The following is a 24,684-nucleotide window of genomic DNA, read 5'->3' as shown; positions in this document are numbered from 1 at the left end:
AGTTAGCAAAATGTGTTAACATGCAGTATACTTTACCATTAATTATCAGCTAATAAAGAACAGTTTTACACCTGTTATTTTAATTTGCTTTAATAAAACTGAAATATCAAAATTGGCTGAATTAGTTTTTCTTATTTTAATTTACTTTAATGAAACTGAACTATCAAAAACTGGATGAATTAAGCGTACAATACTCCTGCCTCATTGGGTGGTTTTAGTGAGTGATGATGCAAAGCAGAGTATTGCTTCTGTGTGTCTATCTGTGTATGTTCTTGTGTATACTGGTTTTACAGACAGTATGCACTGTCACCATAAGCTAGTAAATTTGTCAAGACATTTCTATTTGTGTGTGTGGGAGTCTGCATGTACAAGTGTGTGTGAGTGCGTGTGTGTGTGTGGGGGGGGGGGAGAAGCCTACAGCAGTGTTTTGGATTTACACAGCTTGAAGACTATAAAAACACTGATGCATTGCTTCAGTCAGCACTTTCAGATTAAATTAGTATCTCTTAGCTAATACAGTCTTTGGCTCATACTTTGGAAGAACTCAGTTAAATGTGAATTTGACTCACAACAATGAAAACTTTTGTTACTAAATACTTCAAAACCATCACAGGTTCTATCTCTGCTTAAGGTTTCCATGTAAAGATGGGATAATTGATTTCTTTTTATATGACTGATGTGACTGTTTACTAGTTCCTTTAATTATTTTGTTGCCTCTTTTTCTCTCCTGTGCTCTTCTTTGTGCAACTAGTATGCTGTCTGGATTGCCTTGTGGGTTGCCTGGAATGTTTTCATCATTTGCTTCTACTTAGAAGTTGGTGGACTTTCAAAGGTAAGAAAATATGCTTGCTTTAAGTTGTTTTTTTCTTTGCAGATCATTGAGGAACTTACTTAACATCACATGACTAAATAAAAATAATTACTTGTGTAACATATTTTGTAAAAATACTTCCATTATGTTGTATAGCCTAAGAAACAATTGCTTTCTTCAAGGGAATTTGGTTCCCTTTTGATATTATCTTTGCCAATTGAACAAAGTCTTTCTGAAGCAAATCAGTTTTGGGCTTATATAACATTTCTCTATCAAGCAGAGATAAGGGTCTTTGATATTTTATACTAGGATACTTTGTTCAGCATACTTTCAGTGATGAATAAGTTTTCTCAGATGTTATTGTGCCTGTCAGTACTGTTACAACATGTTTAGATTCACAGGGCATGATATATACAGCGTAAAACATTGAAACTGTTTACAGTTTGAATGCACTGCAAATATCTTATTCTAAGATAATCTAAGAGATAATGTTTGGCACTAAAATATGCTAAGAACTGGACATTGGTAATATAACTTTGAAAAATGTTAGTTTTTCTAAAGGAGATGCTTAATTAATACTGAATGCAGAACTGAGGTTGTGGTACCTGTCAATATACATAGTTGTGGCTTGATTTCAACAATGAAGGAAGAGAACAGCACAATGAATTTACAACAGTTAACTGGATTTTAAATGGTATAAAGAAAGGACATACTTTATACAACTGACATAAAAGTGCAAGAAAATAGATTCAGACTAATGTTGGGGAAAAGAAAAAATATGAGGCAGTAGTGCAATAAAATGCAGATGAGAACTGAAAATAAGAAAAGATAGGGCACAGTCAATTTTAACAACATCTGTGGTGATAGATGGAGCAAAATAATGTCTAAAAGTATGCTTTAGCAGAATGTTGATGTAATCAGGAATATTGTTCCAGTTAATATGCTGTACAGTAGCTTAGTTAAACTATAACATGAATTTTTGATCTTAGAAATATTTGACGATTTATAAGGTGATATCCCAAGTTGGTCTCCTTCTCTCCTCCCTCGCATATAAATTATTCTAAAATAACTAGCACCTCTCATTATGGCAAAAACTAATCATGTTTCCTTCCCCATGACCACAACAGTAAAAGTAGAAATGCTTTAACAAACACTCTGAAGACCAGAGTTCATAAAAACAAAAGACCACAAGAGAGTCTTCAAGATTGTTCCTGTCGACTGAAATCACCTGCTCAAACACATGCAACAATTAAACGAATATACCAGATTTAGAAGTAAGTTAATTGAGCATCTCAAAAAGAACTTACTTCTACGTATGCTTTAAAGATAGTGGAGAGTCCAAATAAACAAATATACCAATGTTTACAAATATGAAATTTATGACATCATTTATATACAGTAAATAAATAATTTAGATGTTACCCTTATGTGTTTAGTAATATCAGGACTGAGTCTAAATTATACAGGTACTATTCAGTTTTTATATGACACTAGTTGTCTATCTTAATCTTATCTGAGTTATGTCTTATGGGAAAATGCTGAGACTAAAAAGATTGTGAATGGAATGGAGATTTTTTTTAAAGGTAACACATCATCTTATTAATATATTTGCCTGTATGGGTTACTCAAGTGAGGAACTGATGGAAACGTACCACAAAGTATCTTCTTTGTCTCTATAACATTATATTTGCAAGCCTAATATGTGTACACATTCTACAAGTGGTTGTAAAAATATTAACGGCAGACAAGATGTGCTTTTTGTTTCTGAATATGATTTTTCTGTCAGATTGCAAAAGTTATATATCATTACTAGAACTTTTTGTTGAAATATTTTCAGCTAAAAAATACAAAACAAAAAAAACAAAAATCAGTGTTTCCCTACATGTTTGTTATTGAAAGGGCAAAAGTGTGAGTGATGTGCATACCTCTCAACGATACTAAATACATCAGTATTTACTGGTTTTGAGGTTCAAATAATGGGGTGCCACAAATTCTGAAGTGGCCCCTGTAATTCCTGTAGTTTTTTCAAATTTTTTTTTTTTTAGAAGTTGTCGCTGATGTCATCACATGCAGCATATGCATGATGATGTCAGCTTCATGAAGGAGAGAGGCAGCCATTCAGAATTGGGCTTTCCTTGCTCAGACAGACTGTTTGTTTACATTTTTACATAGCAGTAGACTAGTTGGACTGGTCCACCACGAATCAGAAGAAGTATAATATCTCTACCACGAAGAGAGCAATTAAGTGTGAGTTTGCTCGCCAGGTTAGCTGCTGTCATGTTGCATAGCCATCTCCAGATTTGTCAGCCTTTTTCTGAGTTACAGAATGAAATGATGAGTTCTCTGCTTAAATAGTCCTGCAAAGTTGTGCTTCGGTAGTTGTTAATGGGTCAGGCCCAAATGGAGGTATTTTCCAGAGGGTTCCTTTATTTCTTTATTAATTTATTGTGATTAAGAAGCCAGTATTTTCCATGTATTGATTTTAAGTAACAATGTTCCGTACCGTGCTTAAAGCCTTAATGTGTCAACAAACACAAGTACATATGCGTACTTTTGATTTTAGCATTTGCAGGCAGCAGTATTTGTGTGGTATGGGATGCTGTGCTTCTCTCTGTTTCTTTAAAATTTTTCTTTCTTTTATGAGAAATGTCGCACTAAGTTTTTACGTTCATGTTTTGGTTAACTTGTGAATTTTTGCATTAAGTCAGGGCTGGACAGAGATCACTGAGGGAAGTTACAGATGTTTAAATGACTGTTTTATCCTAAGAGCTATATATTCAGTGGTGTAATTCCTGAGCATTTCCTTTTTGAAGCAGTCTTGTGTTTACCAGAGCTCACTGATGTGATGTGTCTTGTACATTTTTCTTATGGATGGGCTTTACTGACCACTGTGTATCACAGAGAAAATGAACAACTGCATATAACAGAATGCATGATATATCTGAATTTTGGTAATGGTATTGATTGTGCAATAGTTGTGTAGTCTTTGCTAGATAAATTGACATATTTTATTGTCATGACTGTTGATTTACAGTAAAAGTCAAATGACTGAGTAAGGAAGGGCTAATAATAATGAGTAAGGAAGGGCTAATAATAATGAGTAAGGAAGGGCTAATAATAATGAGTAAGGAAGGGCTGATAATAATGAGTAAGGAAGGGCTGATAATAATGAGTAAGGAAGGGCTGATAATAATGAGTAAGGAAGGGCTAATAATAATGAGTAAGGAAGGGATGATAATAATGAGTAAGGAAGGGATGATAATAATGAGTAAGGAAGGGCTGATAATATTGAGTAAGGAAGGGCTAATAATAATGAGTAAGGAAGGGCCAATAATAATGAGTAAGGAAGGGCTGATAATAATGAGTAAGGAAGGGCTGATAATAATGAGTAAGGAAGGGCTAATAATAATGAGTAAGGAAGGGCTGATAATAATGAGTAAGGAAGGGCTGATAATAATGAGTAAGGAAGGGCTGATAATAATGAGTAAGGAAGGGCTAATAATAATGAGTAAGGAAGGGATGATAATAATGAGTAAGGAAGGGCTAATAATAATGAGTAAGGAAGGGATGATAATAATGAGTAAGGAAGGGCTAATAATAATGAGTAAGGAAGGGCTGATAATAATGAGTAAGGAAGGGCTGATAATAATGAGTAAGGAAGGGATGATAATAATGAGTAAGGAAGGGCTGATAATAATGAGTAAGGAAGGGCTAATAATAATGAGTAAGGAAGGGCTGATAATAATGAGTAAGGAAGGGATGATAATAATGAGTAAGGAAGGGCTGATAATATTGAGTAAGGAAGGGCTAATAATAATGAGTAAGGAAGGGCCAATAATAATGAGTAAGGAAGGGATGATAATAATGAGTAAGGAAGGGCTAATAATAATGAGTAAGGAAGAGCTAATAATAATGAGTAAGGAAGGGCTACTAATAATGAGTAAGGAAGGGCTGATAATAATGAGTAAGGAAGGGCTGATAAATAATGAGTAAGGAAGGGCTAATAATAATGAGTAAGGAAGGGCTGATAATGAGTAAGGAAGGGCTGATAATAATGAGTAAGGAAGGGCTGATAATAATGAGTAAGGAAGGGCTGATAAATAACGAGTAAGGAAGGGCTGATAATAATGAGTAAGGAAGGGATGATAATAATGAGTAAGGAAGGGCTGATAATAATGAGTAAGGAAGGGATGATAATAATGAGTAAGGAAGGGCTGATAATAATGAGTAAGGAAGGGCTAATAATAATGAGTAAGGAAGGGCTGATAATAATGAGTAAGGAAGGGCTGATAAATAATGAGTAAGGAAGGGCTAATAATAATGAGTAAGGAAGGGCTAATAATAATGAGTAGGGAAGGGCTGATAATAATGAGTAAGGAAGGGCTAATAATAATGAAAATAAGCTAAGAGGTGTTTATGTACTTTTTGTGTGTGTATCTGTATTTGTGAATGGTGAAATGCTTTTGGAATGACCACCGATAAACATAAAGCCTGTGGCTTACAACTTTTCTGTTCAGGCATTCAGGGTAGTAGCTAAGCTGTAGACTGGCTCTGTTGTTTTGAAATAATTTTTGCAGTATGACAAACATATTCCAGTGTCGTATGTATTTCGTAAATCATTCTTCAATTACGTCCTTTGGTATACTGCTTGTCTTCAAAACCTTAAAGTTTTTTGCAGCTTTTGTTTGCTAATGACACAATCTGTTAAGTGCCCAAAGGATATGGGGTGGTGCTCCTATAGGATTATTGTATTCACACTTACCTTGCTAAACCCTTCAGGAAAGTAGTTATAGTAAGTTCTGCTTTTAATCATTAAGATGCTTGTTTGTACATATGTTGTAATTATTAATTTAAGAGAGTTTAATTTATGTAAGAATATAAAAAAATATAAGAATATAAAAAGGTTGAAACCACTGCGTCAGCACGATATTGTCGATATTGTCGAATGCACCATGCAAGTAGTTTATATTATTGTGTTTAGTTCTAGTTTTTAATTATTGAGGTATCTGCCAGCGCAAGCCTTATAATTGCTAATTGTAGGATTTGTATAGCAGAATATACAAAATAACTTAAGTTACCGTGACTTTTTTTTCATCTCTGCCTTGCGCCTGTTACTTGTTGCTCTACACTGCTGAAAAATGTCTTAGTGTTTAAGCGAGCATGCTTTAAGGAGGGGGTTTAAGACTAGATGCCCCATTCAGGCCAGGGGGTTTGTCTGCATTAAAAAATAAAATCCATTCCGGCTCCGCTGTCATCATTTTATTTACTAGGTCTCCACCCCTCAACCCCTCATCCATAATCTGAAGTACTAAAAACTTAAACGTATGTTCGGTCCCATACTTTATACTATACTGTGCCAAAGCATTGGTGTCTTTCTTATGTTTAATGTCCCTGTAATGCTCAAAGATTCTATCTTTTAAAGATCTGTTAGTTTTGCATATGTAAAAGGCATGATAGACCTGACAACTACTAAAGAAGGCAATACTGGTTGTCTTGCAATCTACATAAAAGTTAAGCTCTATTTTAAAATTTGCATATGGATGTGAATATACTGAGCCTGTGAATATATACTTACAGGCTGAACAAGGCCTACAATTAAAAGTGCTCAGCTTACTAGATTGAACCACTTTCTTGCTATACTGTAATCTATAACAAAGATGCTTCTTCAAAGACTTGTTATTCTTAAATATAAAAGGTGGTATTGTATCTATCACTCCTTTCAGTTCTCCTGTGGTGTGTAGTATATTCCAATTATGTTTTACACTATCGCTATACTTACTAATGTCACTGGAGTAAGGTAAAGAGACTCTAAAGGTATATCTGTCAGCAGAAGATACCTCTGTTGTATCTGGTGCTACCTTATCTATGAAATATGGTCTACACTTCCCTTCCCTCTCTTTCCAAGCATTCAATCCCTTCTGCACTATACCCCCCATCTAAAAAATCCACTCAAGGGAGTTAATAGCTGTTAGTAATTGGGCATCATCATTATGCAATCTCATTATTCTATAGACCTGACCCTTCAACACATTATGCGTAGCATGTCTAGGGTGCATACTGTTTTTGTGGAAGTAGTTTTTCCCTGTAGGTTTCCTATAGACACTAGTATGCAAAGTGCTGAGGTCTACTTTCCTTACTCTCACATCTAAAAATTCAATTTCTTCTGTGAAGTATTTATATGAAAATTTAAGAAAAGTAGTAGTACTATGCATATAGCCTGTAAATTCTTTTAACAAATCCAAGGAGCCTTGCCATAAAATAAACATATCATACACAAAATGTACATACCAGGATAAATGCTTGATAAAAGGATTGGCTTGCAGCAGACATGTTCTTTTCCATTGTACCAGTGCAAGGTTGGCATAGCTATTGGCACAAGCTGTGCTTATAGCCATGCCAACCTTCTGTATAAAATATTTGTTTTCAAATATAAAAACGTTGTTTTCTAATACTATCTCTAAAAGAGTACATATCAAATTCACTTTATCATTGGTAAAACATTGCTTGCCTTGCAAAAAAGCTCTAACATTCTCCACACCCAGTCACTAGGAATCACTGTGATCAGTGATTCAATGTCCAGAGTGACAGATATATAATCATTGGATAAATTCAATACTTTATCAAACAACCTGGACAAAAATATCTTGGTATCTTTCAGTACAGTATCACACTCCTCTATTAGGGTATGTAGATTTTTCTCAATAAATACGGACAAAGGCTCAGTACTCCAACCTTTGCCTGACACAATGAGCCTCATCAGTGAACAGTCTAGCCTCTTGTGGATCTTAGGAAGCCCATAAATGGTGGGAATGAGAGGGTGGTCAATATTAAATAATTAAACAGACGTTCAGAAATTAAACCAGTCATAAGCAAGTCAAAAATTAAAAAAGAAACCTTTTCCAAAAGACCTGTGCCAGTAACCCTGGAAATGCATGAATAAGTGCTCACATCATAAAGCAACTTTCTCATCCGTGATATATATAAGTCTCTATCTAGCACAACTATACTACATCCTTTGTCGGCAGGTCTAATCTCAAGAGAGTGCATATTTTCAATTCAATCAAAGCATTATAGTCATCAGATGTCATGCTACAAAAAATTGGTTTAGTATTCTTTTGAAAGGCTTCCCTGAATTGCTTGTCATATATTCCAATGAATGCTTCCACCATAGGGTGGGGTGTTGGAATAAAAGTACTAGGTTTACTAAATGTCGTTACATCTGTTGGGAAACTACCTGTAAACATAGTTTTCAAGGTTAAAGATCTACCAAGAAGTCTTAGAGCTTTAAGTAACTCTACTAGTTCCACTCTCCTGGCTGGAATGAATGAAAGCCCTTTGTTTAATAAAGTTAACTGTTTAGAAGAAATATTATATGCCAAGCCTCCAGTTAATGTCTCCGCCGTTTCGCCATCTGTTGTACAGTATCTATGCTTTGCAAGCGCTGTCCTCTTCGCTTTCTCCCCTAACTCCTGGATCTCTCTTTGAAGGGAAGAGGATTCACTAGCAGAAAAGGCGTTACACTTGGATTCCCTGCTGAAGAATCCACAACGGACATTTCCAAAAAAGAATGGGTTACTGCATTAGCCATAACTTCATTATTAATGAGTTCTGCTTGTCAAGAGCTCATTGCTCTCATATTCTGAGAAAAAAACACCATCATTCAGTTGTTGTGACTGAGCAGGAATTACCTGGCTTGCTTCACTGATGTTTCCAATGTTAGGTACTTCCATTGGTTCCATAGTGCCACCTATTCTAGCAGTTGGATTACTGACAGGTGGGAGTGCATCAGGGATTGGTGCTTGAGACATATTTGTTTACAATATTTATGTCTGGCTTTCCAATTCAAAGTAAAGCATAGGTCAGCAAATTTACTGATGTTGTGAAAGTGGTTACTGCCATTAATAAATTTTAGACGATCATAGGATCATAGGAGATTACAAGGGTAATGGCCCAGGGGCTCTTACAAGCCTAGCCAAGAGTTTATCCCCATAAAAGACCCCTCAGCCAGCAGCTGTTGCCCCTGTCAATTAGGAACAAAGGTGGAGCCCCTGTGACAAATTTGTGGTTTCCCATCGACTCATCAAAGACAAGGTGTTAGGATGGCTGTTCAGATGAATGTGACAAAAGTAGTGACCTAAGAAAAAAAATGAGAGCAAGCCAAATGGAGCAGATGTCCTCAAAGTGCTTCAGAATGTATTTTTTTCCCAAAGAAAGTTCAGACCTTATGTTAACTACGTGTGTTTTTGCTTTATTTTTAAATGATTTAGAAGAAAGGAACAATGAGCAGACCAATGTGAGAATAGCATCCTTCTTCAGAATCTTAAAACTAAATATATAACTTTTAAGGTCTTATATTCATACAAACAACACTAATTAGGCTATTAGTCTATAAAACAGTATCATAAAATGGTGTGTAGCCAGTTTTAAACATTCTTGTAAGGAATCTTTTGAACAGACCTATACATATTTTTTTTTTCAATTTTGGCTTTTAACTCTGAGGGCAAAGACTGTAGTGTGCTAATGGGATTCATCTGTAATCCTGGGTTTGATTATTTCAGTTTCTGTTCACAAACCTGTTGCCTCTGTGCCTGTCACTTAACCAGTCAGTATTGTTAAGCTATCAGTGCTGTTAAGTTATCCCTCACCTTAACTAATAAAAATTAGTACAATAAAACACCATCCTCAAGGAAACTAAATTAGCTGTTTAATGAATATTTATTATCACAGTGTGGTCTTCTCTCTCTTTTGGATTCTGTGTCCAATAATTTTTTTCTCCACACCATTTAGCCTTGCTATTTTGCCACTTTCTGTGAAACACAAATGAAAGAAAAATATGTTTGTAATTACATTGCAAGTGTGTAGATTGCTATCCAGTTTATAAAGTTGTAAACTTGTTCTATATTTCAGATTTTAAAATACCATCTAGGTTTGTCATTATAAAGTGCTACATAACTTTCATGTTCATATTTTGGTTGTCATTTCTTCAGTTTGCATTTAAAAGTTGGTATCCCACAATTCGATTGGAGTGGGTGGGGTTATATAATTATGTATGCAAATTTTATGTTAACCAGCACACAGATTTGTGCCTATTTTTCATGGGCCTTTGTCCAGATTTTTTTATGTTTCCAGGTTGAGCGGTATGGTGATGTGCTAATAGCTGGCTACATATCCAAGCTCTCTTTGACCAAATGTGTGTACAACCTTCCACACAGGATTGTACAAGATACTGTTCCCTGTGGTAGATGTGTTCGCTGTAATGTAATCCATAAATGGTATTAAGGTGGACACTAGTGATATATATATATACATATATATATATATATATATATATATATATATATATATACTTGTGACTCGATGCATATTGCTTATGTATTAAAATGTCAATGTGATTTATTTTACATAGAAAAAAAACAAAAAAGAAACTTAATTAGAGAATACATAAACATTTAAGAGACAGTCAGGCCACTAATGAAAGCCCACTAGCTGAACATTTTTTAAACCGTCATTCAATTAATTCTGACTTGCTGCTTGTTTTTGTTTAATTATAAGTAACATCTAGGATTTTATATTGTGCAAAAATGTTTACTGTACACAGAAAGTATTAGACAATCATAGGATCATAGGAGATGAATGATATTAATGAATTATATTCATATTAATGGTTAGGATCTTAAGACCCAATGGTCCTAAATTTAGCTGGAAATCTTTGATTAGTTAGTTAATATATTATTGATTATTTTGAGTATTTAAATCTACAAAATATGTATGCTTTTCATTCCCTCTAAAGGCATTGCCAAGGTGCTAGAATATTTAATAAAGTTTCTGCTTTTCACCATTGTTGTTTCACATGTATAATATTTTGCCATATGTTACAATCTAAAATTAATTCTTTATTAATAACTTATCAGTAAGAGTAAGAAAAAGAAGTCCTGAACCATACATGGTCATTCACATCTAATGGTGCATTAAATTAGGGTCATTAGCAGTTAGAAAATTAATGAAAATAGAAGAGATGAGATTACATATAATTGAATACTGAAGAAACCCAGTGGTTAAAGCAAATTAGAATGGGAAGAAAGAGGAGACCTTGAAATGTCAGTAGTTGTTGTTGTACTCATATAGGGTAAACTAGTTATGTGTTATCTAGTAGGCCTAATTGTTTAGCTCACAAGTTAGAATCAAGTAATAATATTGACTCAAAAATTGTAGAGGCTTGAGAAAAACAGGCACCGTTTACTTTTGCTTGACCTTCTAAATTAAGTTGGCTAGTAAGAAATGAGCACCAGTGGTACTAACACCTTTCCAATACCACATTTATCATGTTAGAGCTGTTTCAGTTTGCTAAATTGATCTTTTAGTTTTGAAAATAAAATGTTTTCATATAGCCTGGATATGTGCTGGAGAATTAATATTCAATGGGAAAGATTTTCCATCTCTACAGAAAAATGTTCCAATTTCCAGAGTTTGAAAAGTATAGCATTATGCAAGATTTCCTAGAATCTGACATTCCAGGCCAGAATACTCATCTACATTACCTTCCATTTATTCACACATTTGCTACTTGAAAAAGTATTAGCTGTCTGTATTCAGTGAGCTGCATATAAAATTTATTTTTTAATTATATAAAAACGGACTAAAAAGTATAGGAGAATCATGGCTCAGTAATCTCAAGGAGAAGCATTTTCTTGTCTTTTTTGTATAACTCACTCTACTCTGTTTCACCCTGATAACTGCCCATCTATTAGCAAACTTGTTCATAGGTTCATAGGTTCATAGGTGTTTACTAGGCTAATGACCATAGGGGCCTTTTTAAGCCTAGCCATGCATCCCAAATCTCTGACAAGTTCTGATACATGTAAGTGTGGGCCTGGGAGATAAACCATTTGCAGGTTACCTGTGTCCATTAGAGACATAGGTGCCAAACCAGGGATGAATTTCTGGTTTCCCATCCAATTGTCCAAATTTCACTTGAATTGTGTTAGGGAGGAACTCTGCTTCACATGGATGGGGAACCTGCTCCATAGATGGGGTAGTCTCTGGGATATATACCTATCTCTCCAGCAGGTCCTATTTATATCACAGGTAAGTTTTAAGTCTTTAGAACAGGTAATTCTGGTGTTGTTTGCTTTGTGGATATGCAGGAGGCCCATCAGAGTGGGCTCTGACAATGCTCTGTGTGCCAAGTATAGATGTCCCCTCAAAAGCCTGTAGGAGACAGAATACAGGGATAGGACCTTGAGGTGGTCTGCATAAGACATATTACTTACTCCTTGTATTCTTTTAGTGAGGAACCTCTGTGGAAGTTCCATTTGTTGGATATGCCTGGTTAGGTACATACCAAAGGGGCATTGTACTCAGTGATAGGTGCAATGACTGCTGAATACAGTGGAACAATGACTTCCTTGGACTTAGATGCCATAACTTTGTTTATAAGTTGTGCAGCATATAATTATTTCCTCACCACTGTAGGCACATGGTGATCAAAGGCTAGAATACTATCTATGTGTGTCCCTATGTCCCTGGCTACTGGGTCAACTCTAAAGGTAGGCACCAGTTGCTTGTCTCTGTCAGCCCTTCCTGGAGAACTTTTGTGTCAGTGTGAGATTCAATGACAGCTCCTAATTTGCAATCATCTGCAGATTTAGTCAGCCAGAGGCCACTGACATTGGCCTTGACATCTGAGAAGTAAATGCCAAAAATGAGCAGTCCAAGGACTGATCCCGGGGGGACTACACTTGTAAATGGCCTCTTTGTAGAGGTGGACTTCTCGGTTCTAACTTCCTGGGTCCTGTCTGTGAGCCAGTTGGCTATACACCGGGTGACATATGGATTTGTACCTAACCACTTGAGTTTGTCAACAATACCTGAATGGGGTATTGTGTCAAATGCCTTGGCCAAGTCAAGGTAGGCAGGGTGAATGATTTGGCCCACATCTATTGCTTTAGTGACCTTCCCAAAAAAGTTCACCAGGTTGAGTAGGCATGATCTGCCTGGATGAAACCAAACTGGGTTGGATGCAATGTCTGGAGATTTACTATATCTCAATCTCTATTGATCATCTCCATGATAATTCTTTCCATATCTTTACATATAAGACTAGTGAGACTTATGGGTCTGTAGTTTCCAGAGTCTGTAGATGGCCGAGCTTTGTGCAGAGGGATGACTGTTACCTTTCTCCATTCATGAGGCATGAAGCCTGTTTGGAGGCTACAGTTAAATAGTAATTCTAGAGGCCCTAATAGGCCATGTTTCATTCTATTTAGAAGGCATCCTGGGATATTGTTTGTGCCCATTGATGCAGTGTGCTTGGTCTTGGAGAGATTTAAGGACCTGTTCCCCAGTGACAGTAGGAGAGTTATATTGGATGATACTTCCTGAGGGAAGGTTGAGGGGGAGAGATGAGTAAAGTTGGAACTGAATTTATCAGCCAGGAGGTTTGCTACATCTTCTGGCTCAGTATAGGTGGCTTCATTTACAATGAACTCTGAACACAATTTTGTATTGCCTTTGAGCTTGCGGACCTGGCTAAAGAATGCTTTGTGGTTGCCCTTGGCCTGGGAGGCCAAACTTATCTCATATTTGTCTTTGGCAGACATTATTTTTCCTTTGAGTTGTTTGTTTAGTTTGATGAAAGTGCCTTTATCCTGGTGGGTGCTGCACCTCCTAATTTTTGCCATGATTTTCTTTCTCCTGTTATACAGCTGATTCTATCCCTGTTCTAGCAGCAGAATGTTAAGGTCTTCTAACAAACTGCTTTTGAAGGTCAGTAAGTCAAACAACAGTTATGGGTATTCCCTATTATACTCACATAAAGTTGCCAAAGCTTAGAATGATACACCTTAACATATACTTAACATTGAAAATACTTCTTAATTTAAACAACAATTAAGGGAGCACCTCAAAGACACTTGGCTCTGCCCCTGCACTAGACCTGATTAATAAGCTAGCTTACCTCTCACTAGCTGTCCCCTACCACCTGTTCACTTCCCTTTTCTGTACCCAATTTCTCCTTCCCCTTTTCCTTCCTCTCCCTCTGAACTGGCAGTAATATTTTTGTCCTGTCAATAGCACTCTCACCCTTATTTCTCCTGGTCTAAATTGTTTATAAATTTTCTCTGCACCAAATCAAACTTTTTCTACCTTAATAATTCTTGTACTCCTTCAAATGTACTGTATGAAATGACTACTGTTGATTTTATGTATTATTCTGTTTTTTTTGTATCTCTACACATTTATTTGAATGCATTTTATTGTAAATTTGATGTATTTTAAGTTTTATTTTATTGTGCACTCTTTGTATTTCTCAATTTCTCTTATGTATTAGTACAACATTGTATCTGTGGAGCTTTTCTTCCCAGGCCTCCACTGAAAACAGGCCAACTCTGGCCTAGTCCATTTCCACCAGTAAACAAATGGCAATAAATAAATGAATAAACTTCATTCTGATTTCAGATTACTATACCAAACTGCATATCTCCAACTATTACTCCCTCCACCCACCCCATTTTCAAAAGGTAAATGCAAACCCTGATTGGCTTCTCATCTTGCACAATGAATGCACATGTATTTATTTATTTATTTACTTATTTACTTATTTGTTTGTTTGTCTGTTCATTGAACAAAGTAGAATGCTAACTTCAGCGGACATTTTCAGGTCCAGTATGGGGTATACAACCACAGTCAAAAGTAAAATAATTAAAGAATAATCATTCAGCAAATATATATGTTGCAGAAAATATTTTCAGGCACTTTTATTGTGAAAAAGTGACATCCATGAAGTACATATGAGAGATTGTCATGGTCTTAGGGCATTGAGAAAATGAGTTGCAAAATTTAATTAAAACGAGGCAGGTGTATTTAAGAATAGGGGGAGGAAAAGGGTGACAGAAAAGTTTGGGAAAGTATGAGATAAAGAGATGCGAGAGTCAGATGTGAAGCCAGTATTTTCTAAGCTCATTCATAAACAATACATGTAAAACTCCATTTTGACTCCCCACAAATTAATAAGAATGCACACATTTTCTTTTCCTGAATGTATTTTATGTGAGGAGGGCTCAGCTGCAGATTTATTTCATTTTTTTTTCTTTGTACAGCTGCATTCAGCCAATTTGGATCTTTTTGCACAATAATTTGTGAAACAATATAATTGATAGTAATAACAATGACTACAGATGGTATAACTGTGCAGCTAGTATTCCTGTTCCAATATAGTGTATCTGATACTACTTCAGTAGTTACAACAAATAACATCTCTTTAATAAAGTAGTTCTCATTAAATGTGGAAACTCCTTCTCTACCTTTTTTCTTCCCTCCTATATCACATAAGTCTGGCATCACATTTCCAAGTCACTCCTTTTTTGCCAGCCAAAAAGCCTTTTTCTTAAATTGCTCTCATTGCCTCTATGATCTTGCCCGAGGCTTACATATAAACTCATCTGAGTCTAATATCCCATTGCAATTCAACATTCATTTTAACTGTTGTAAACCACACATTTATTGTACTTGTATAAATTATGTAGAGCATTCTATATGGAGGTTGTGAATATGGTGGTGAATGTAAAGCCCACAATTATAGTGACAATTATAAAAAACAGGAGGTAGTGACAAGTATAGACAACAGAAGGAACAACCACATTTTAATCCAAGATTTGATTTAGAAATGGTTAAGGAGAGGTGCATTTAAACCAAAAGTTGAAAGTTTAAATATTAAAGCAATAGTACCTGCACAAAGAAAGTATACACCCATTGCACATGAAAAGAGGAGTCATTAAGGGACAATACATAAGGTTGAGTAGATTGACATCGCATGATAGTACCTTTTATGATGAAGTGAAAACATCGAGAACCTTCTTTTTGGGTAGAGGTTACCATTTTTCATGGTTAAAGTCTATTGAAAGAGAAGTTATGGCGTTGAGAAACAACAAAGCCGGTCCTATTTTGACTATGTGTTCATTGTCTTCTACAAGCAATATTCCAATTGAAAACAAAGAATTTATTAATGCTTTTGTTTTGCCCATTTCTAATGAAATGTGGCTTATCAAAAGTATTATAATTGATAATTGGAAGATAGTGTTAGGCAACCAGGAATTGGCTAAAGTTATAGGTATTAGACCTAATTTTACTTTTAAAAAAGTTGTAATCTTAAGTGCCTGTTAGAGAAAAAAGTAGATACAGGTGTTATTAATGAAGGAGCTAGTATTAACACTAAGGGCACGTATGCATGCCATCATTGTAAACAGTGTAGATGTATAAGTAATTCTTCTTCAGTTCATCTTTCACATTTAAATATCACACATTGGTCCAAAAAGTACTACACTTGTAACAGTGAAATGATCGTATATTTAGCCCAGTGCCAGTCATGCCCTAGCTATTATGTAGGGATGACTACAAGAAGTCTTAGAAAAAGAATTAGTGAACACACTTAGGCTATTAAAAAAAAGAACATGATGAATGCGCTGGGCAAGCATTCTACTAAATGTAATAATTTCAAAAAGTTTGTTTTTGGATAGTGTCGACAACAGTATATTCACTGGAGATAACAAACTATTGTTGGAATGTAAGGAATCTATATGGCAAGTGTATTTAGAAGCAGATCAGGCTCCAGGACTGAATGATTTAGTCAACATAAAAAGGTTTTTTACAAATGAAATTAATTTTTATTGCTATATATATATATATTTATATATATATATATATATATATATATATATATATATATATCCATCTATATATATATTATTTTGTTATATTATTTTGTTTTTTATATTGTAATTTAGTACACACATTTTTATAAGTGAATGTATGAATTTAATTCAATATTATTCTAATGGAATTAATCAATTAATGATATCACTGAACATGTGACTATTGCTTTAATATTTAAAGTGCTTTAATGTCTGGGAGAGTTGTTTCTGATGAAGTTCACGTTAAATAAAGTGAATGAAAGTGCTAAGCTTGGTGTTCCATACTTTATTCAGCTGGATTTAATTCATCTTCAAGAAGTTTTGGTTAACAATTCTTTAAGTGTTTCCTTCTAAATGTTTTCTAATGGTACCTTCTTTTCCATTCCCCTACCTCTGTATCTCCCTTATGGTATTCTTTTTTTTTCTTACCACATAGTTCTTATCCCTCCATAGATGAGATATAGATGACACAAGTACCTGTAATTAAAAACTTAGCATGCTTCCTCCCAAGGTCCTCTTAAATGTTAACCTTTCTTTAACAAGTCTGCATCCCATTCCTCCCTATAGATGTTAGACACAAAAATGCCTATTTTTATTTTGTCCATTTATTGATAAGCACCAGAGATAAGTGCCTACATATGTAAAGGACAGCGGGTAATGTTATCATTTAAATTATATTTATAAAACCCATTAGCATATAAGCCTTATGTTCCATCTGCCGTGGATCTTGGATATCTGTGAAACAACTCAGAATAAATGCCTACTTATGGTAGCCTTCCATGTCTCTCCCAACTTAATCCCCAGATATTTTACTCAAGTCATTCTATTCATTAAGTCCTGCTTGACAGGATTTTCTGGTTCCCCATCTTGACTTGCATAATTTCTGACCAAAGTTTAATTTACACCTCACCCTAATTTGATGAACTTAAAAGTATTCCAGATCTTTATCTAATTTATCTGATATTAACATAAAGTCATCTGTGAAGAGTTGTGAAATGTTCCATTTTCTTAGCGTTCCCTTCAAAACAGACTGACTCTCTATACAGAAATATTTAAGGTGGGGAATAGACGGTGCCCCTGTTAAATATGTATTTCTACCTCTACTTCCTTTGATTGTCCAATATTAATAACTATCTTGACACATGGTTCCTTATAAAGAAATTTGGTCCATCTTGAATTTCTCACCTGAACCTTTCTACCAAATCAAATTGTTTACAGTCATCAGTAAAGTGACTCTTGATTAGTCTCTTCCATAAACTGATCTAACTTTGTTTTTGTTCAGTACTGTAATTTTGGGACTGTGATTCAGGCCTGTGAACCCAAACCTCTGCCAGCAGTTTGACATCCATGTTAATTAGAGAGACAAGGTTATAGTTACTCGGCCTATATTTAAATTATTAAAACTTTGGTTCTAGTGAAAAAGTCAGGTAGTATCTCCATCTCTGTCACCCTTTATTAAACAAATGGCTTAGCTGAAGTAGGCTTTCTTTTCCATTTCCATGTGAAAATCTCAGCTAAATCTACCTTCCCTCTGTACTTTGCCCTTTTACCTTCCTCAGAATTCCTAAAATTTCCTTTGTGTTATCCTTCTATTTAATTCTTTCATCTCATCACCTATCACAACCAGGCCTTGCCAGAGCATCTGTTTGTCCATTTCATTTAGATAGCAGCTGTCATGATCCCCCATAGAATGACAGACCTTGTTAGAAAGTCCTCCATGATTCTGTTGGCACTTGTCATGTAATACACTGCATTCCTGTTGGAGCTTCTAAATACTGTGATGAGACATTCCTGTCCTCTGTCCTACAACTTTCAAGCACATTCTACCAAATCTCATCCATCCAAATCCATCAGAAGCCAGCCGTTCTCAGTGGTTCTCTCTTTCACTTGCTCTAGTAGAAAAGTCCCTAATTTTGCATTTTTTTTAACTGTGGTAATTGGATTTTTAAGTGTTCATCCTCTAACTTATTAATGGACAGGCTTTCTTCATCTAGCTTCTTCAGATTCCCTGGTCATTGTTGCTACCTCTTTGGCAGTGATTGTTCCATTTTCTGTGACATCCTTCTGTTGCCTATTATGACACTGCTTAATGTACATTTAATTGTGTCCCCCCATTGGGGGCTTCTTATGTATGCTTTCCTTACAGAGCAAAAAGTATTGTATTTTTTCTTTTCTCACATTTCCACAACTAGTCCTTTTACAACCATAAGCAGACTGTACTGCCATGATCTACATGGCTTGGTGCCAATTTAGTATGAAATATGGTCTGCAGATCCCCTTCTCGAAGATATGTTTTAATTTCTTCATCCAAAGCTTCAGTTCTTACCAGCAGTTAATCATATCTATTTCCCTGCATATTCTCTTTCTTAAAAAGTAAACATTTGTGATCTTCGATGCTGTCATTGCTACACATAGCTCCATCCTTCTGTACTCTATTCCATCCCACTAAAACATTCCTGGCATACCTATGCAATTCTGGTTTGTCAGACATATGGTCCAAGGAATAGTTCATAATGAAATTGAATCACCATCCATAATCTCTTAGGATATGTAAGTGGTATTTCACTCTCAGTATTCACAGAAATCCATAAAGAAATGAGGAATATCATAGTTGGGACCTCATGTGCAGCCCAGCATCCATCGTGTCCTCCATCACAAATTCCACCTGGGGACAGAGGGTTTCCTGAAAGAAGATTCAGTTCTACCCTTTTTTGCATCATCCACAGAGTTTGAGTGACCAATGCTTGACCTCCATGGCCTGCATTTCTGACCTACTTGACTCATTCACTCCACTGGAACTCTGGAGATTTGTACTGCAGTTATCAATGATTGCATCCTGAGCTTTTTTGACAAAACGTAGTTATGTTCTCACATTTCAAACAAACGTTCACATTGTTGGAGCCATAGGATTACTAAAATAAGTAAATGGTAAACTGTTCCCTAAACAAAGATTTACAGTGATAGTGCTCAGTGGAATCCTAGACTTAATCGGGGTTGTATAAGTAACAATAAACAAAGCATATAGTAATTTTGTAATATTTTATAAACAACTTAACAATATCCCACTAAAGCTTTAAACAAACTGTTATCAGTATTTTTGTTTGTCCATACATGAACTTTCATATGAAGATATACAGTTAAGTCTTTGTTACTTATTGTTGAGATATTTAGAAAAAAATATAAAAAATATGGCAATATAAATAAATAGTATATGAGCAACCATTAATATCTGTTTACCAACACTAGGAAGAGGTCAAATATCAGTGCAGATGTGCTGCACATCACGTAAGTTTTAAGATGACTTTTTCAATATGTTGTATGCAGCATGTTTTTTGAATGACTAATGCAAATATAAACAGGCTATATTAGATGCATAAAGGGTGTCAGTGAGATGTAAGTACAGAAACACCTACAGGCATCACTAAGCTATAATGAGGTAATTTCAGTTCTTGATCAGAAATAATATCTGGCCCTTCAGTCTTCATTAGATCGAATACTCTTTTTATATTCCATGCGTGTAAAAGCATACTACACCTCCTAACTTCAACTGCTATCCCACCAGTTCATTTCAGCATCCTCCCTCCTGCCTAACATCTCAAACCTCTAGTTCATAGGGCCTTATAGTGTGCATGAAACATAGTAGTGAAAGTTATAGCATAGTTCCCTCCTAACCCAACTGAACAAACTCTGTCTCTAAACACTTTGATGTCCCCCTCCACCCTCACAAGTTTATCAGTTCAGCCGCATTACTGTTTATAACACAGTGACATTAAATATCACTGAAATACTGCTCTGTAAGCCCTGGCTCTGACTCAAACAACCTGTTGTCAGTTACTGACGCAGGCACCTTTTGGAGCTGGTTTGATCCTATGCTGCAGTCCCTCGCAGGAGGAATGATAATGCAGGGTGGTCCTGGAGTGCATGTGTTTGGATCACCAATGTGTAAACATGATAACCTTCCTCAGCAGGTGCAGGGATTCATAGGTTTATAGGTAAATATTAGGCTATCAGTCTGCAGACTGTTACAAGCCTAGCCAATAAGTAATGGTCAGAATTAAACCCTGTATCTTGTATCTGTGAACTAAAGACCTTAACCATTATATCAAGCCCCTATTGATGAGTTACTGCATGATTAGTTCTAACAGCTCCCAGACTTGCCACCATGCAATTTCTTATGTATATTTTCTAGTTTGCTTGATGTGTATTGCTTTGTGTGTGTGATTACAAAGGTGCATTCTGCTGAATATGATATGTGACCTGTTTATCTTTACAGGTATTTTGCTTGAGAATATAAGCACAGTTGTGCAATCTAAGAATTTATTTTTTTAAGTACATGCCAGGGTAGCATCTCAGACAAAGACAAGTGAATACATTTGAACAAATATTGAGAACATAAGTATACAGTAGTGAGTTGATTATCCGAACAGGGATCTAGGGTAGTTTGGATAATCAGACTATTCGGAAAAATCAAACATATAACTGAACCGGATAAAAAACTTAAAATCTTGTTTTTTTTTTCTGCACTCAGGAATACACTTTTCAACCATTCAGTGATTCCAGTGGACAATAAAGAATATTTTTGATACACGAGCTGTCTACAAGCTCAGGAAAACATGCTCAAGCTAATACGTATAATGTTTACATATTCAGACTTTATGATATTTCCTGCCCGAAAACTTTGAAAGGGTGGTTCTGATAATTGACATTTCAGATAATTGACTCTCTACTGTAGTTGCATTGTAAGAAATAACCTAATTGAAATTCTACAGTGCTCAAAGTAGATTAAAGTAATTAAAAAATGACAATGCTTGTTTACTTTGCTTCTGCAGTACATTTTTATCCTGCTGTTCCAGAAATATAGACCATTGTTGACTAACATAATTGCTTGTGGAATTACTACATTTCAGTTATTAGACCAGTTTTGGAAACATCATGCAGTGGTGTAGTTTTTATCTAGATGTAAATAAGAAATGCAGTGGATAAGTAAGGAAGGACGCAGGATGGTTTACATGAGTAAAAAACAGATACATACTGATTATATTGCCTTATGAATCCAGATCGTATTTTCTTAATAAAATGAGTACCATTTTCCAACTGTAATAAAGTGGCTGTATTTATACTTTGAAGATACAATTCTTTGCTTTGAATAGCAGTGGGGATTAGTTTTAAGATTAGGACACATCACATTACATGGTAGTGATTGTGCCCAAAACACAAGGCACTTTATCCTACTTTGTTCAGATCACATGGTACACTTCACTGATTACTGAAGAAAAGCTGGCCTGAAAAATTAAATTAACTCATGGATCATGGCACATACTTTTTCCAGTGCTCCATTCATAACTAGTTTATTACCACATAGGCAGTAAAACTAGAAATATTATGGGTGAAATTATGAAAGCAAGAAACACTTATTTCGATATCACTATTTATTTATTTGCATACGTACGTATTTAGATGTTTAATACAATAAGAGTATCACTTTAGTATGACTTAGCTTAGTCCATTTACAGCAGAAGTCAAGGGACTCGGGGAAGAAGTTCCATGAATAAATAATGCTTTAGACAACAATAATAATTTTGTAACTATATATATGTCTTTCACATATTTTATATGCAGTGACTTATTAAATAGCTGTAGCCCTACTTTCATAATATTACATACTAGTTAACTCCACTGTAGTCATATGCAGGGGTGCTGATATTCATACAGCCAGACTGTACAGAGAATGGGTATAGTCAGTGATCAACATTCAGTATATAAGCCATAAATAAATCTAAATAATACCATAGATAGTGCACTTTAGGGACTGCTCCAAAAAGAAGTATAACACATTTTTCAAGCTGTATAGCAGGAGTGATTCCTAACCTTTACTAGCAAGAGATATACAATAAAATGACTTTAGATTTGGAAGAATTCAGCAACACCCCACTGTCAGACAACAACATATGCAGATATTGTGGGGCTTCGTGCAGATCTTGCTGAGATGTATGTGCTCTGATGGTATCACTTTACTATGCAGCATCAGCAGCACGATGACAGAGTGTGGTTTCACTACAGCAAAGCTTTATCTGATTCACAGATAGTGACAAAGGAAGAGACCACTGCACAGATCCCTGAGGAGCTCCAATCTGCAAAAGCTTATACCACTGCATCCTCATCAGACCCCTGGGGTCAATTGTCGTTAGACCATAGCCTAGCCAACAAAAGGGAATATCCAGCTAGCTCAACAGCATTCATGCAGATGAGAAACACAGTACCAGCAAAGTTACATTTATCAAAGAGAGGCTAGGACAGAATGTTGATGTTATAACCACAGCAATGTCTATACCATTGTTAGTCTAAAATCCATGTTGTATTTCATAGAGAAGACAGTCTACAAATAGATACAAATTGATCCAAAACTGAAAAGGTGTTGTGAGATATAGGAGTTTGATAGGTTATAGCTGTTAACTTGTCTAAGGCACCATATGAGGTTCCTAGGCTAACAGCCCTAGAGCCTTTTTGAACCTATTCATTCATGTCCCAGTTTTCCCAGTTATCAGTGTCCAAGGACTAGAATGCCTTTGGTATATGCCTGTGCGTTAGACCATCTACAAGCTGCCCCTGTTCATAAGGGACACTTGTCACAAGCCAGGGGTAAATTCATAATTTCTCATTCATTGGTCCACATTGCATTTGAGTAGGCTTGGGGAAGAGTTCTGCTTCACATGAATGAGGAGTCTGTTCCAGAAAGGGTTTATTCCCTGAGACACAATCTTGTCCTTTCAGCTTTTTTTTTTTTTTTTTTTACATAACAGACAAGGTTTAGATCTTTAGACTGGGTAATTCTGGTGCTGTTTGTTTTGCAAATGTGTAGTAGATCCATCAGGGCTTCATGTGAGAATGCCTTGCAGGTGAGGCATAGATTGCTCCTTAGTAGTCTGTAGGAGACTGAGTGTAGGGATAGGGCTTTAAGGTGGTCCATATAGGGCATGTTATTTAGGGTATAACCTTGAATCATCCCAAAGGCATGCAGTAGGTGGATTGGACACTCTAAAATGGGCTCTAGGTGTGAGTGTATGCGTGAGTGTGCCTTCTGTGGAAGGTTGGGCGCTGGGCTGGAAACTCGACACTGTAAAACTCCACTGCCAATCATGAGCGGACAGATGATCCGCTGTGGCGACCCCTAACTGGGAAAAGCCAAAAGAAGAAGAAGAAGAATTATAACCTCGAATGATTAAAAGAGTGAATGCTCTTTAATCGACTCCTGAACACACAGAACAGATAATTTTTTCCAGGAAAAAAATCACTGGGCCACTTTTGGGACTTTGCCATTTCCTCCACTGTGGTGCGAGCTCAGAGTTGGTATATTTAAGTGGGGGGGGGGCACACCCCCCACACTTTATTTTGTTCATAGGTTCATAGGTTAATACTAGGCTATCTGCCCTAGGGCATTTATAAGCCTAGCCAGAGTGTGTTTGGCTTTCGCCACCCTTTTAGATTAGTTGACTGTGCCTCTGTATAGTAGGTCACAGAATGCAGCCCTTTTAAGGTTAGTTTACTGTACCTCTGTCAAGCAGGGACACAGAAGAGATCTCAGGGGTAAATTTACGATCTCCCATCCACTCGTCAAGATTTCTCTTAAAGAGGGTCAGTGAGGGGCTCTGCCTAACATGGATTGGGATTTTTTTCCAGAGTGAGGGGAGCCTCTGGGATATGAATTTGTCCCTCCAGCTTGTCTTATTTATTTCTGTGCTGAGGTTCAAGTTCCGGGAGCATGTAGCTCTAAGGGATTTGGATTTCCTGAGGTGGAGCATATCCATTAATTCTGAGTTGGACATGGCTTTATATGTCAGACACAGATCGCCTCTGAACTGCATAGGGTATCTGTTTGAGTCCCTTGATCCTCTTGGTGAGGTACTTTTGGGGTCTTTCCAGTTGCTGCAGGTGTCGGGTAAGGTACATCCCAAATGGGGCATTGTATTAAATTATGGGCCTGATAAGTGATGAGTAGAGGGGCACAATGACCTCTCTTGATCTAGATGTGAACCCTTTCGTGATAAGGTGGGCTATATAGAAGGTCTTTCTAACCATTTTGGCAATGTGATTGTCAAAGGAGAGATTGCTATCTACTTGGGTCCCCAAGTCCCTAATTGCTTCTTCCGTACTTAATGGATTACCACCTATGTGGTAATTTGTGGGCAA

The 24,684-nt window shown here is 36.1% G+C and overlaps 1 protein-coding gene across 1 annotated transcript in view; it reads left to right on the top strand.

The window, feature by feature from the left end:
- NKAIN3 (sodium/potassium transporting ATPase interacting 3) overlaps positions 1-24,684 on the top strand; it is a 2,685,286-nt gene that overhangs the window by 325,800 nt on the left and 2,334,802 nt on the right. Inside the window, exon 2 of the mRNA XM_044065469.1 lies at positions 752-832. Coding sequence (XP_043921404.1) covers positions 752-832 — 81 coding nt within the window. The remainder of the gene's footprint in view (positions 1-751; positions 833-24,684) is intronic.

The sequence above is a fragment of the Protopterus annectens genome, chromosome 3.part0 (genome assembly GCF_019279795.1).
Source record: "Protopterus annectens isolate FY-2018-M chromosome 3.part0, PAN1.0, whole genome shotgun sequence".
Taxonomy (NCBI): domain Eukaryota; kingdom Metazoa; phylum Chordata; order Ceratodontiformes; family Protopteridae; genus Protopterus; species Protopterus annectens.
Note: the sequence above shows the minus strand (reverse complement) of the source record. Positions and strands in the feature narration are given on the sequence as shown.